At 37.2% G+C, this 15,033-nt stretch overlaps 1 protein-coding gene across 13 annotated transcripts in view; it reads left to right on the top strand.

The window, feature by feature from the left end:
* Positions 1-15,033, top strand: part of DNAH14 (dynein axonemal heavy chain 14) — a 334,785-nt gene that overhangs the window by 190,918 nt on the left and 128,834 nt on the right. For 12 of the 13 annotated variants that reach the window (XM_027613953.2, XM_027613959.2, XM_027613960.2 and 9 more), the window contains 3 exons: positions 5,888-6,007; positions 8,191-8,349; positions 9,443-9,575. In XM_027613953.2, the coding sequence (XP_027469754.2) occupies positions 5,888-6,007; positions 8,191-8,349; positions 9,443-9,575 (412 nt within the window). The remainder of the gene's footprint in view (positions 1-5,887; positions 6,008-8,190; positions 8,350-9,442; positions 9,576-15,033) is intronic. The other variant, XM_035722589.1, reaches the window with a different exon arrangement.

The raw sequence follows: 15,033 nt of genomic DNA, 5'->3' as shown, positions 1-15,033 counted from the left end.
AAGGTCGTTAAGTGATAATAAAGGAGTCAATTCATCAAGAGGATATAACAACTCTAAGTGTATATGTACCCAACAGCAGAGTACCTAAACTTAGTAAGCAAATACTAACAGATGTGAAGAAACAGAGACCAGTCCATTAATAGGGGAATTTAATACCCCACTTTAAACAATGGATAGATTGTTCAGAGAGAAAAATTGATTAGGAAATATTGGAACTGAGCCATACTTTAGAGAAAATGGGCCTACCAGATATATAGAGAGAATTCAATCCAACAGCAGCAGATGACACATTCTTCTCAAGCACAAATGGAATATTCTCCAGCATAGATCATATGTTAGGTCACAAAAGAAGTCTTAACAAATTAACAAGATTGAAAATTATACCAAGTATCTTTTCTGACCGTAGTGGAATGAAGCTAGAAATCAATACCTTGATGAAAACTAGAAAATTAAAAATATGTAGAAATTAAATGACACACTTCTGAAATATCAATAAAAAATTTTTTAAACCTTAAGAGAAACAAAAATGGAAACACAGCATACAGTAACTTATGGGTTTCAATAAAAATTTCTTAGCAGGAGTTTTATAGCAATAAATGCCTACATAACGATAAAAGAAAGATCTCAAATAATCTGACTTCACACTTCAAAGAAAAAGGAAAAGAAGAATAAACTAGGCCTAAAGTTATCATGAGGAAAGAAATAGCAAAGATCAGAGTAGAAATGAATTAAAAGAGACCAGAAAAACAATAGAAAAGATCAATGAAACAAAGGGCAGGTTTTTTTGAAAACATAAACAAAATTGACAAACCTTTACCTAGATTAAGGAAAAAATAAGAGAAGACTCTAATAAAGTAAGAAATCAAAGAGACATTGCAATAGACACCATAGAAATACAAAAGATCACAACACAGTACTATGCACAATTATACAACAACAAATTAGATAGCCCACAATAAGTGGGGACATTCCTAGAAGCATACAACCTGCCAAGGGTGAATCATGAAGAAACAGAAAATCTGAACAGACCTAAACAAGTAATGGGATTGAATAAGTAATCAAAAAAACTTCCCATCAAACACAAGTCCAGGACCAGACAGATGGCTTCACTGGTGAATTCTATCAAACATTGAAGAAGAATTAACACCAGTCCTTCTTAAAATCTTCCAAAAAAAATTGAAGACAAAGGAAAACTTCCAAAGTCACTTTACAAGGCAGCATTACCCTAATGCCAAAACCAGATAATGACACCACAAAAAACAAAACAAAACAAAACAAAACTCTACAAGCCAATATTCCTAATGAATACAGATACAAAAATCTTCCCCCAAAATGAGGAAACTAAACTCAACAGCACATTAAAAGAATTACAAACTATGATCATGCAGGATTTGGGATGCAAAGATGGTTAAGTTTATGCAAACCAATAAATATGATTCATCACATTAAAAAAAAGGAAAGATTAACAACATTATTTCAATAGATGCAGAAAAGGCATTTGACAAAATCCAACATCATCTCATGATAAAAACGCCAAACAAATGTGGTATAGAATTACCATATCTCAACATCAAAAAGGCCATATATAACAAACTCACAGCTAACATCATACTCAATGGTTAAAGAGTGAAAGCTTTCCTCTAAGATCAGGCATAAGACAAAGGTTCTCACTACTCCTATTCAACATAATACTGAAAGTTCTAGCCAGAAAAATTAGGCAACAAAAATAAATAACTGTGAAGTAGGTCAACATAATAAATCCTTCTATGAAAAACTCACAGCCAACATCATACTTAATAGTGAAAAAACTGAGAGCTTTTCCCCTAAGGTCAGTAACAAGACAAGGACGTCTACTCTCACCACTCTTATCCAACATAGTACTGGAAGTCCCAGCCATAGCAATCAGACAATAAAAAGAAATAAAAGGCATCCAGATTGGTAAGGAAGAAGTAAAACTCTCACTATTTGCAGATGACATGATACTAAATATAGAAAACTATAAAGACACCACTGAAAAACTACTAGAACTGATAAGTGAATTCAGTAGTGTCACAGGATACAAAATCAATGTACAGAAATCTGTTGCATTCCTATACAGTAATAATGAAGCAGCAGAAAATGAAGTTAAGAAGACAATCCCATTTAAAATTGCACCAAAACCAATAAAATATCTAGGAATAAACCTAACTGAAGAGGTAAAAGACTAGTACTCTGAAAACTCTAAAACACCGTTGAAAGAAACTGAAGATAACATAAAGAAATGCAAAGACATTCCATGCTCATGGGTTGGAAGAACAGATATTGTTCAGGTGTCTCTACTATCTAAAGCAATCTACAGATTTAATGCAATCCCTATCAAAATATCAATGGCATTTTTCACAGGGCTAGAAAAAACAGTCCTAAAATTTGTATGGAACTGCAAAAGACCTCAAATAGCCAAAGCAGTCTTGAAAAGAAAAACAAAACGGGAAGCATCACAATACCTTACTTCAGGTTATATTACAAAGCTGTAGTAAACAAAACAGTATGGTACTGTCATAAAAATAGACACATAGATCAACAGAACAGAATAGAGAGCCCAGAAATAAACCCACAGTTAGGGGTACCTGGGTGGCTCAGTTCGGTGTCTGCCTACAGCTTGGGTCATGATCTCAGGGTCCTGGGATCAAGCCTTGAGTAGGGCTCCCTGCTCAGTGGGGAGCCTGCTTCTCCTTCTCTCTCTTCCCCTCCCCCCAACTCTCTCTCTCAAATAAGTAAAATCTCTAAAAAAAAAATAATAAACCCACAATTATATGGTCAATAAATCTTCAAAACAGCAGGAAAGAAAATGCAATCGGAAAGAGAGTCTCTTCAACAAATGGTGCTGGGAAAACTGGACAGCCACATGCAGAAGAATGAAACTGGACCACTTTCTTATACCATACACAATAATAAACTCAAAATGAATTAAGGACCTAAATGTGAGACCTGAAACCATAGAAATCCTAGAGGAGAACACAGACAGTAACCTCTTAGACATGGGCGTGGCAGTATTTTTCTAGATGTGTCTCCTGAGACAAGAAAAGTAAAAGCAATAAACTAATCAAAATAAAAAGCTGCACAGCAAAGGAAACAGCAAAACTAAAAGGCAATTTATGGAATGGGAGAAGATACTTGCAAATAACATATATGATAAAGGGTTTGCCTCCAAAATATATAAAGAACTGATACAACTCAAACCCAAAAAACAAATAATCCAATTAAAAAATGGGCAGAAGACATGAACAGACACTTCTCCCAAGAAGACATACAGATGACCAACAGACTTCACTCATCATCAGGGAAATGAAAATCAAAACCACAATGAGATATCGCCTCACACCAGTCAGAATGGCTAAAATCAAAAACACGAGAAACAACAAGTGTCAGCTGGGATGTGGAGAAGAGGAACTCTTGTACATCATTGGTGGAAATGCAAACTGGTGCAGCCACTGTGGAAGACAGTCTGAGGTTCCTCAAAAAAATAAAAATGGCACTACCCTATGATCCAGTAATCACACTAGTGGGTATTTACCCCCAAAATACAAAAACACTAATTCAAAGGGATATATGCACCCCAGTGGTTATTACAGCATTATTTACAATAGCCAAAATATGGAAGCAGCCCAAGTGTTTATCAACTGATGAATGGATAAAGATGTGGTATATACATACAATGGACTATTATATAGCCATAAAAAAGAATGAAATCTTGCCATTTGCAACAACATGGATGGACCTAGAGCATATTATGCTAAGTGAAATAAGTCAGTCTTGAGAAAGACAAATACCATATGATTTTACTCATATGTGGAATTTAAGAAACCAAACAAACACATGGAAAGAGAAAGAGACACAAGCCAAGAAATAGATTCTTAAAAAAGAAGTAAAAGGCATCCAAATTGGAAAGGAAGAAGAAAAATTGTCTCTGCTTGCAGATGATATGATCTTTTATACAGAACATCCTGAAGAGTCCACCAAAAAACTTTTAGAACTAATAAACAAATTCAATAAAAGTTGCAGGATTCAAAATCACACAAAAATCACTTGTGTTTCTATGCACTAACAATATACTAGCTGAACAAGAGTTTAAGAAAATAGTCCCATTTATAAGTGCCTCAAAAAATAAAATACCTAAGAATAAATTAACCAAGGAGTTAAAAGGTCAGTACACTGATACAAGACATCGATGAAATGAATCAAAGAAGACACAAATAAATAGTCTGTGCTTATGAATTGAAAGAATTAATATTGTTAAAATGTCCATACTACCCAACACCATCTTAGATTCAGTGCTATCCCTATCAAAATGGCAGTGACATTTTTCACAGAAATCGATAAAACAATCCTCAAATTCATATGGAACCAGAAAAGACTGAAGAGCCAAACAATCCTTTTTGGAAGAAGAACGAAGCTGGAGGTGTCACGCTTCCTTATCTCAAACTGTATTACAAAGTGATAAAAATCAAAACAGTATGGCGCTGGCATTGAAAATTGACACATAGACCAATAGAACACAATAGAAGTAAAACTCATGCCTGTATACCCAACCAATTTTTTTAAAAGATTTTATTCACTTCAGAGAGAGAAGGAGAGAGAGCACACACATGAGCAGGGAGGGACAGAGGGAGAGGAAGAAAGAAGCTTGAAGCAGACTCTGCGCTGAGCACAGAGCCCGTTGTGGGACTCGATCTCACAACCACAAGATCATGCCCTGAGCCGAAACCAAGGGTCAGACACCCAACTGACTGAGCCACCCAGGCGCCCCGAGCCAACCAATTTTTGACAAAGACACCAAGAAGATAGTCTCTTCAATAAACAGAATTGGGAAAACTGGATATTTGCATGCAAACTGAATAATGAAGTTGGATCCCTATCTCACACCACTGACAAAACTTAACTCAAAACGGATTAAAGATGTAAATGTAAGACCTGAAACTATAAAATTCCTAGAAGGAATTGGCATTGGTCTCGGCAATGATTTTTTGGAATTGGCACCAAAAGCAAAGGCAACACAAGCAAAGAATAAGCAAGTGGGACTGCACAAACTTGAAAAGCTTCTGCACAGCAAAGGAAACAACCGAATAAAAAGGCAGCCTATGGAGCAGAGCAAACATTTGCAGACCATATATGCGACAAGGGGCTAGTATCCCAAATATAGATAGAACTCCTACGACTCAGCAGCAACAAAACAAACGAACAAAACAACCCAGATGGGTGGTTACCAGGGGTTAGGACAGAAGGCAAACGGGGTAGCACTAGGGAGTTGTTCTAGGGTTTTAGGATTGTTCTGTTATCTCATGCATTATGGTGATTACAAAATACATTCAGGCAGTAAAAAACTCCTAGAACTGTATACTGCCCAAAAATGAATTTTCTGGTATATAAAAATTTTTAAATGATTCAAAGAACTGTATCAAATATTCACCTTGTTATCTTCATATGGTGAAACCATGGCTAAATTCTTTTGCTTTTATTCTGTATTTTTCGGAATCTATTCAGAAAATGTATTACTTTTATAATGGAAAAACAAATGTGCTTTGCAAATAAGTGGCCAAGTTATCTAATACACTGGTTTGACTAAAACCAGTATATCACTGTCATTTAATAATATCCAACACGTGATAATAAGCAGAACTTCTGGGTAAGATTTCAAAGGATATCAGATCATGATTCACCTTGCTTTCTGGATATAAAAAGATATTTTTATGCAGTTAAAGATCAGAAGGAAAAAAAAGGATGATATACCCTTGGTGAATAATTATTTCTGATTCAACAATCAGATTTTTCACATAGAGATCCTATCATCAATGAAACATTCCATAAATGAACCTTTCTTACTGGATTTATTTGTCATTTTCAAATGTAGGCGTCAATCTACCAGCCGGTAAACCTTCTATCTTTGGCTATTTTGTGGATTTACAGCAATGCGAATTCATACCATGGTCAGAATTACTTCCTAGTATTCAGACACTAATTCCCCAAAAAGGTAAGAAGAATTACAAGAATCATACTCTAACTTTTCTAAAATGTTGAGAGTACTTTATATATAAAAGTAGTTATATCAGCAACTTTGAAGATTGATCTGTTCCAAGTTTGTGCAGAACCAGTTTAAATCTATGTTTACAAAGCATGCCTTTAAGAAAATAACCACTGAGTATTGTTTTCTGAGAAATTGGAATCTATTTGATTGAGTCATTTGTGCATTGTAAAACTATAGCTCACTGAAAGTTTTACTAGTGGAAATATTTAGTATTTTAATTAGCTGTGGTTATTGAAAGCAGAAAAGGGAGAGGACCTCTTTTAAAATAGGAAAAGCATATATGTAAGAACTACACTTGATTATAAAAGAAACAGCTAATTGGAAAAGAAGAATCATACCTTCACAAATATCCATAAATGCCTCATTGTTCTTATTCTCAGTCTTCTGCATACTTATAGAAAACAAGATACAGAAAACTGCTGTACCACAAGAGCTTGGTTGAAGCTTGAGGCAGGAACTTAATGATCAAGCTTCATTTAGAGTTCTTGCAAATCTAAGAAATTCAATAAATGCAAATTAACTTGAATTTCTTTGAGGTCAGGTTTCTCTCCTCAGTGAATTTCAAAGTTTGGTTATAAGACTTTCTGGCGGAAAACCAGAGGTATCATAATTACAAAGCATCCAGAAAGCTCTAATTTTGAATTAATTTATATCAGCATTCTATTGTATAATATTTGTCACAGTAAGTATTAGTGGGTGATTATATTTATTTAAAACCTCTGAGTTGTGTATCATACGTTAGTGCTATATTGGTTATTTTAATCCTTAGCTTTTACTGCTACGTACAGAAACACAACTGAATACCGATGCATGTAACTCAGTATCTTAGTTTACCATTCCTGTGGGAAACCATAGGTATTTCCTCCAAATCTGAGATACCACTTCCTCTGGTCCCACCTTATCCTAAGTGTAGGCAACAAGCTTAGAAGAAACTAAAACCCTCCCAAGCTTTCAAAGCCAACCTATAACAGGAATCTAAATGTCAGAACATCACAATATCATCTTCGATTGAGCCTGTGCAAAAGTAAATCAGAGGTCCTAGTACCAGACCGGTCTCTGGCACCAGAAACAAAAACATAACAAAACTCCACATTTTGTTCATGTAAGAATCCAGGAAGATTCTCAGAAATACCATTAGTGATACACAGTACTTTGGAATGAAAACACTGGAAGGCAACTTGTCAGTATATATCAAAATTATAAATCATATGCCAGTTTATACTAACCCAGCAACTCTGCATGAGAGAAGCTGTGTGCAGAATGACATGGGTATATTCTATAAACTCAGCAAAAGACTGGAAAGACCATAAATCTCCATTGCTGGAGCACTGGCAAGAAATCTATGATAACATTCATCTCTAAAATGTACTCAATTTTTAGAAGTTCCTGACCAGCATACACAGTACAGGACCTAGTTTCTAGGATACAGGAATGAGAAAGAGACTGTTGATCGCATACCTTTGTATACTTTAGAATGTGCACCATGTGAGTGTGTCTAACATTAGAAAAGAGACTACAAGATGAGCAAGTGAGGTCTCTTTTGTGGGGAGCCCTTCTGAGAGGTTTGGCTGCATAATGGTGGAAAGATTGGGGGTGGTGTTTGTAAGAAGCTGTGGGATCAAGAGAGATTTGGGTTAGTTTTGGTGTGTGTGTGTTTGATTTCATATAAAATTGCCCATATTCAACTGGTTTTTACTAAATAAATGTCAGTTCCCATCGTTCAACCAATAAAAAGATGGAGATACTGGTACATAAATGTTTGTACATCGGAAAGTCAACAGAAACAAGAGACAGATAATGGGGGGAAAAGGCTTACCCAGGAAGGGAAGTTCTTCTAAAGGACTGCAGGAGGCTTCAACAGGAGAGCTGCTTTCTTCCTTTCGCTGGAGGGAAGGAGGAGGAGAAGGGGCATTGTGTGTGGGCGGTAGGAGAGTCCGAGGAATGGGGGGTTAGTTCACCAGCTGAGTGTGGGTGGAAGGAACAGCTGCTGAGATCAGCAGGGACCCCCCGGCACTGGCGTCAGCTCTGTACAGAGCTGTACAATGTACAGACTTTTCCAGAAAGTATTTAGTACCTCAAAGATTAACGTTTATCTATAGGTCATTTGAGACTTTTTAACTTTACCTTAGGAACGTCAATACTAGTGGACCCTGAAGGATCGAGTGAAAACCTCTTGAAGATCACAGAATATGGAGAGAACATCAGTCATATTGCCACCAGAGACACAGTGTCCCTTTCCTTCCTCATAAGCCTTCTTTTAAAGAATTTCTGCCCTGTACTTCTCACAGGTATTAAGAAGATTTAAAGAAGGAGAATTTATAGAGTTAGGAACAGGCTTAATAATTATTTAGCCTAAACATTTTACTTTATAACTGGGGGAAAAAATATTCCCTGGAAAGCTTTAGACACTGTATCAATATATATTCTTATCCGCCCATTTCCCCACGTTGGCTGGTAGAGGACATTATAAATCTTCATCCTTCTGTTCCTTCCGAGACAAATTCCAGAAGTAGAACTATAGGATCAATGCATGCACGGCCTCCACAGCCTGTGGGCTGATGGACTTAGAGGGTCCCTGATGGTCTGATTAAATGTACTCACATAACTACATACAAGGAACAAACGAAAAGAACCTGCCTGATTTAAAAAAAAAGAGAGAGATTACACACGCAATTCCTCACCCCATTGCTCAAAGGTTTCCATCTTTGAACATTACCCCATGAGTGATTCAATACAGCCCCACCTTCCTCGCCTTTCCCAGCTGCCTATGCTGTGTTGCCCATCACCGGGGGCCACGGTAGTGCTCCCGAGGTCCGTACAGAACATACTGAGGCAAAATGAGGCTGGAACTCTCAGACAATCCCTACCTTGCCTCCAGCTTGGCCTAAGAAAATTCTTACTCTTAATATCTGGTGAATTGTAAAGTCGTGACCCTGCAGTAGTTTGTCATCACATCTCTCCCCCAGATCGTGCCGGCAAAAATTCTCAGGGAAATGAATTTCATTAGCTGTAAGCAAAAACATTTGCAATAGGCATAAATGAGCGTTCAGTTAAAAATAATGGTTAACTCTGAATCTGTCCTTTTATAAGAGATGTAAATAATTAGAGAGGATTTCGTATTTACTCCCTGATTTACCCAATCTTAACCATGGGGCACTGGGTGTTATACGCAAACAATGAATCATGGAACACTACATCAAAAACTAATGATGTACAGTGATTAACATAACAATAAAAAATTTTAAAAAATAAAAAGGGAGAAAAGAATCCATATTTTTCAGGCAGTTTTCAAATATAATGTTACTGGTTCATCTTCATATGTTAGCATCTATTCATTTCCTTGGCTATAAATCTAACCTAATGTCTTTTTTTTTACCTCAGGAGACCCTGCTGTTGGGAAAACCAGTGCCATTAATGAAATGCTTCAGAAGTTGGAGGGCCCTGGAGCACTGGATGTGAAATATGGCTCCATCTTAGGAGAAGTCCTACTATACAATGAAATTAAAAAATCAAGGTTGTATATTTAAATGCTAAATTTGATTTGTCTGGTAAAAAAAAAAATCTTTGCTTTAATATATAAATGTGCCTTGTTTTAAAAAGCAAACCTGTTATGTAAAAATGCAAAATTCTTCCAAAGAGAAGTGAAGAAAATCTGTACTTTTCCAAAGTATTAGCACCTAGATTAATTCCTTTAAATGAGGAATGTTTACATTTATTTTAAATACAACTAAATTTAAAATCTCCTTTTTCTTACATAACAAAGTGCAGTTATAAACTATTTTTGTTCCTGGAAAAATGCACCTAAAACACACCAAAAAAGTGTTGCATATAATTGGTTTTCTTGCACTAGAATTTTCATCTTATCAAATACAAAATATTCTTTAACGTGGGACTCTTGATCTCAGCTCAGGTCTGATCTCAGGCTCCTGGGTTCCCAGCCCATTGGGCTCCGCCCATGCTGGGCGTGGAGCCTACTTGAAGAAAAAAGTTCTTTACAAAGAACTTTGTTTCTGTGTCTCTTCCTGAAAGGGGGGGGGGTGAAGCAATGAAAAAGAGTTCTAAATTGTGCAAATAAAAAGTGCAAATTTTTAAAGTTAATTCTTTTTTTTTAATTTTTTTATTGTTATGTTAATCACCATACGTTACATCATTAGTTTTTGATGTAGTGTTCCATGATTCATTGTGCATAACACCCAGTGCTCCACACAGAACGTGCCCTCTTTAATACTCATCACCAGGCTAACCCATCCCCCCACCCCCCTCCCCTCTAGAACCCTCAGTTTGTTTTTCAGAGTCCATCGTCTCTCATGGTTCGTCTCCCCCTCCGACTTACTCCCCTTCATTCTTCCCCTCCTGCTATCTTCTTCTTTTTTTTTTCTTTTTTTTTTCTTCTTTTTTTTTTCTTAACATACATATATTCTAATATATATATATATATATATATATATATTCTTAACATATTATTTGTTTCAGAGGTACAGATCTGTGATTCAACAGTCTTGCACAATTCACAGCGCTCACCATAGCACATACCCTCCCCAATGTCTATCACCCAGCCACCCCATCCCTCCCACCCCCCCCACCACTCCAGCAACCCTCAGTTTGTTTCCTGAGATTAAGAATTCCTCATATCAGTGAGGTCATATGATACATGTCTTTCTCTGATTGACTTATTTCACTCAGCCTAACACCCTCCAGTTCCATCCACGTCATTGCAAATGGCAAGATCTCATTCCTTTTGATGGCTGCATAATATTCCATTGTGTATATATACCACCTCTTCTTTATCCATTCATCTGTCGATGGAAATCTTGGCTCTTTCCACAGTTTGGCTATTGTGGACATTGCTGCTATAAACATTGGGGTGCACGTACCCCTTCGGATCCCTGCATTTGTATCTTTGGGGTAAATACCCAGTAGTGCAATTGCTGGATCATATGGTAGTTCTATTTTCAACTGTTTGAGGAACCTCCATACTGTTTTCCAGAGTGGCTGCACCAGCTCGCATTCCCACCAACAGTGTAGGACGGTTCCCCTTTCTCCACATTCCCGCCAACATCTGTCGTTTCCTGACTTGTTAATTTTAGCCATTCTGACTGGTGTGAGGTGGTATCTCATTGAGGTTTTGATTTGGATTTCCCTGATGCCGAGCGATGTTGAGCACTTTTTCATGTGTCTGTTGGCCATTTGGATGTCTTCTTTGGAAAAATGTCTGTTCATGTCTTCTGCCCATTTCTTGATTGGATTATTTGTTCTTTGGGTATTGAGTTTGGTAAGTTCTTTATAGATTTTGGATACTAGCCCTTTATCTGATATGTCATTTGCAAATATTTTCTCCCATTCTGTCGGTTGTCTTTTGGTTTTGTGGACTGTTTCTTTTGCTGTGCAAAAGCTTTTTATCTTGATGAAATCCCAATAGTTCATCTTTGCCCTTGCTTCCCTTGCCTTTGGCAATGTTTCTAGGAAGAAGTTGCTGCGGCTGAGGTCGAAGAGGTTGCTGCCTGTGTTCTCCTTTAGAATTTTGATGGACTCCTGTCTCACGTTTAGGTCTTTCAACCATTTGGAGTCTATTTTTGTGGGTGGTGTAAGACAATGGTCCAGTTTCATTCTTCTGCATGTGGCTGTCCAATTTTCCCAACACCATTTGTTGAAGAGACTGTCTTTTTTCCATTGGACATTCTTTCCTGCTTTGTCAAAGATTAGTTGACCATAGAGTTGAGGGTCCATTTCTGGGCTCTCGATTCTGTTCCATTGATCTATGTGTCTGTTTTTGTGCCAGTACCATACTGTCTTGATGATGACAGCTTTGTAATAGAGCTGGAAGTCCGGAATTGTGATGCCGCCAGCTTTGCTTTTCTTTTTCAACATTCCTCTGGCTATTCAGGGTCTCTTCTGGTTCCATACAAATTTTAGGATTATTTGTTCCATTTCTTTGAAAAAAGTGGATGGTATTTTGATGGGGATTGCATTGAATGTGTAGATTGCTCTAGGTAGCATTGACATCTTTACAATGTTTGTTCTTCCAATCCATGAGCATGGAACATTTTTCCATTTCTTTGTGTCTTCCTCAATTTCTTTCATGAGTATTTTATAGTTTTCGGAGTACAGATCCTTTGCCTCTTTGGTTACATTTATTCCTAGGTATCTTATGGTTTGGGGTGCAATTGTAAATGGGATCAACTCCTTAATTTGTCTCTCTTCTGTCTTGTTGTTGGTGTATAGGAATGCCACTGATTTCTGTGCATTGATTTTATATCCTGCCACTTGACTGAATTCCTGTATGAGTTCTAGGAGTTTTGCGGTGGAGTCTTTTGGGTTTTCCACATAAAGTATCATATCATCTGCAAAGAGTGAGAGTTTGACTTCCTCTTTGCCGATTTGGATGCCTTTGATTTCTTTTTGTTGTCTGATTGCTGTGGCTAGGACTTCTAATACTATGTTGAATAGCAGTGGTGATAGTGGACATCCCTGCTGCATTCCTAACCTTAGGGGGAAAGCTCTCAGCTTTTCCCCATTGAGAATGATATTCGCTGTAGGTTTTTCATAGATGGCTTTTATGATATTGAGGTATGTACCCTCTATCCCTATACTCTGAAGAGTTTTGATCAAGAAAGGATGCTGTACTTTTTCAAATGCTTTTTCTGCATCTATTGAGAGGATTATATGATTCTTGTTCTCTCTTTTGTTAATGTATTGTATCACGTTGACTGATTTGCGGATGTTGAACCAACCATGTCGCCCAGGGATAAATCCCACTTGGTCGTGGTGAATAATCCTTTTAATGTACTGTTGGATCCTATTGGCTAGTATTTTGGTGAGAATTTTTGCATCCATGTTCATCAAGGATATTGGTCTGTAATTCTCCTTTTTGATGGGGTCTTTGTCTGGTTTGGGGAACAAGGTAATGGTGGCCTCATAAAATGAGTTTGGAAGTTTTCCTTCCATTTCTATTTTTTGGAACAGTTTCAGGAGAACGGTATTAATTCTTCTTTAAATGTTTGGTAGAATTCCCCTGGGAAGCCATCTGGCCCTGGGCTTTTGTTTGTTGGGAGATTTTTGATGACTGCTTCAATTTCCTTAGTGGTTATAGGTCTGTTCAGGTTTTCTATTTCTTCCTGGTTCAATTTTGGTAGTTGATACATCTCAGGAATGCACCCATTTCTTCCAGGTTATCTAATTTGCTGGCATATAGTTGCTCATAATATGTTCTTATACTTGTGTGTATTTCTTTGGTGGTTGGTTGTGATCTCTCCTCTTTCATTCATGATTTTGTTGATTTGGGTCATTTCTCTTTTCTTTTTGATAAGTCTGGCCAGGGGTTTATCAATCTTGTTAATTCTTTCAAAGAACCAGCTCCTAGTTTCGTTGATCTGTTCTACTGTTCTTTTGGTTTCTAGTTCATTGATTTCTGCTCTGATCTTTATGATTTCTCTTCTCCTGCTGTGTTTAGGCTTTATTTGCTGTTTTTTCTCTAGCTCCTTAGGTGTAGAGTTAGGTTGTGTATTTGAGACCTTTCTTGTTTCTTGAGAAAGACTTGTATTGCTATATAGTTTCCTCTCTGGACTGCCTTTGCTGCATCCCAAAGATTTTGAACAGTTGTGTTTTCATTTTCTTTGGTTTCCATGAATTTTTTTAATTCTTCTTTAATTTCCTGGTTGACCCATTCATTCTTTAGTAGGATGCTCTTTAGCCTCCATGTATTTGAGTTCTTTCCGAGTTTCCTCTTGTGACTGAGTTCTAGTTTCAAAGCATTGTGGTCTGAAAATATGCAGGGAATAATCCCAATCTTTTGGTACTGGTTGAGACCTGATTTGTGACTTAGGATGTGATCTATTCTGGAGAATGTTCCATGGGCACTAGAGAAGAATGTGTATTCTGTTGCTTTGGGATGGAATGTTCTGAATATGTCTGTGAAGTCCATTTGGTCCAGTGTGTCATTTAAAGTCTTTATTTCCTTGTTGATCTTTTGCTTAGATGATCTGTCCATTTCAGTCAGGGGGGTGTTAAAGTCCCCCACTATTATTGTATTGTTGTCAATGTGTTTCTTCGCTTTTGTTATTAATTGCCTTATATAATTGGCTGCTCCCATGTTAGGGGCATAGATATTTACAATTGTTAGATCTTGTTGGATAGACCCTTTAAGTAGGATATAGTGTCCTTCCTCATCTCTTAATACAGTCTTTGGTTTTAAAATCTAATTTGTCTGATATAAGGATTGCCACCCCAGCTTTCTTTTGGTGTCCATTAGCATGGTAAATGGTTTTCCACCCCTTCACTTTCAATCTGGGGGTGTCTTTGGGTCTAAAATGAGTCTCTTGCAGACAGCATATTGATGGGTCTTGTTTTTTAATCCAATCTGATAGCCTGTGTCTTTTGATTGGGGCATTGAGCCCATTTACATTCAGGGTAACTATTGAAAGGTATGAATTTAGTGCCATTGTATTGCCTCTAAGGTGACTGTTACTGTATATTATCTGTGTTCCTTTCTGGTCTATGCTGCTTTTAGGCTCTCTCTTTGCTTAGAAGACCCCTTTTAATATTTCTTGTAGGGCTGGTTTCGTGTTTGCAAATTCCTTTAGTTTTTGTTTGTCCTGGAAGCTTTTTATCTCTCCTTCTATATTCAATGACAGCCTAGCTGGATATAGTATTCTTGGCAGCATATTTTTCTCATTTAGTGCTCTGAAGATATCATGCCAGTCCTTTCTGGCCTGCCAGGTCGCAGTGGATAGGTCTGTTGCCAATCTAATGTTTCTACCATTGTAGGTTACATATCTCTTCTCCCGAGCTGCTTTCAAGATTTTCTCTTTGTCTCTGAGACTCGTAAGTTTTACTGTTAGATTTCAGGGTGTTGACCTATTTTTATTGATTTTGAGAGGGGTTCTCTGTGCCTCCTGGATTTTGATGCCTGTTTCCTTCCCCACATTAGGGAAGTTCTCTGCTATAATTTGCTCCAATATACCTTCTGCCCCTCT

Source organism: Zalophus californianus, chromosome 10 (genome assembly GCF_009762305.2).
Source record: "Zalophus californianus isolate mZalCal1 chromosome 10, mZalCal1.pri.v2, whole genome shotgun sequence".
NCBI lineage: Eukaryota > Metazoa > Chordata > Mammalia > Carnivora > Otariidae > Zalophus > Zalophus californianus.
Note: the sequence above shows the minus strand (reverse complement) of the source record. Positions and strands in the feature narration are given on the sequence as shown.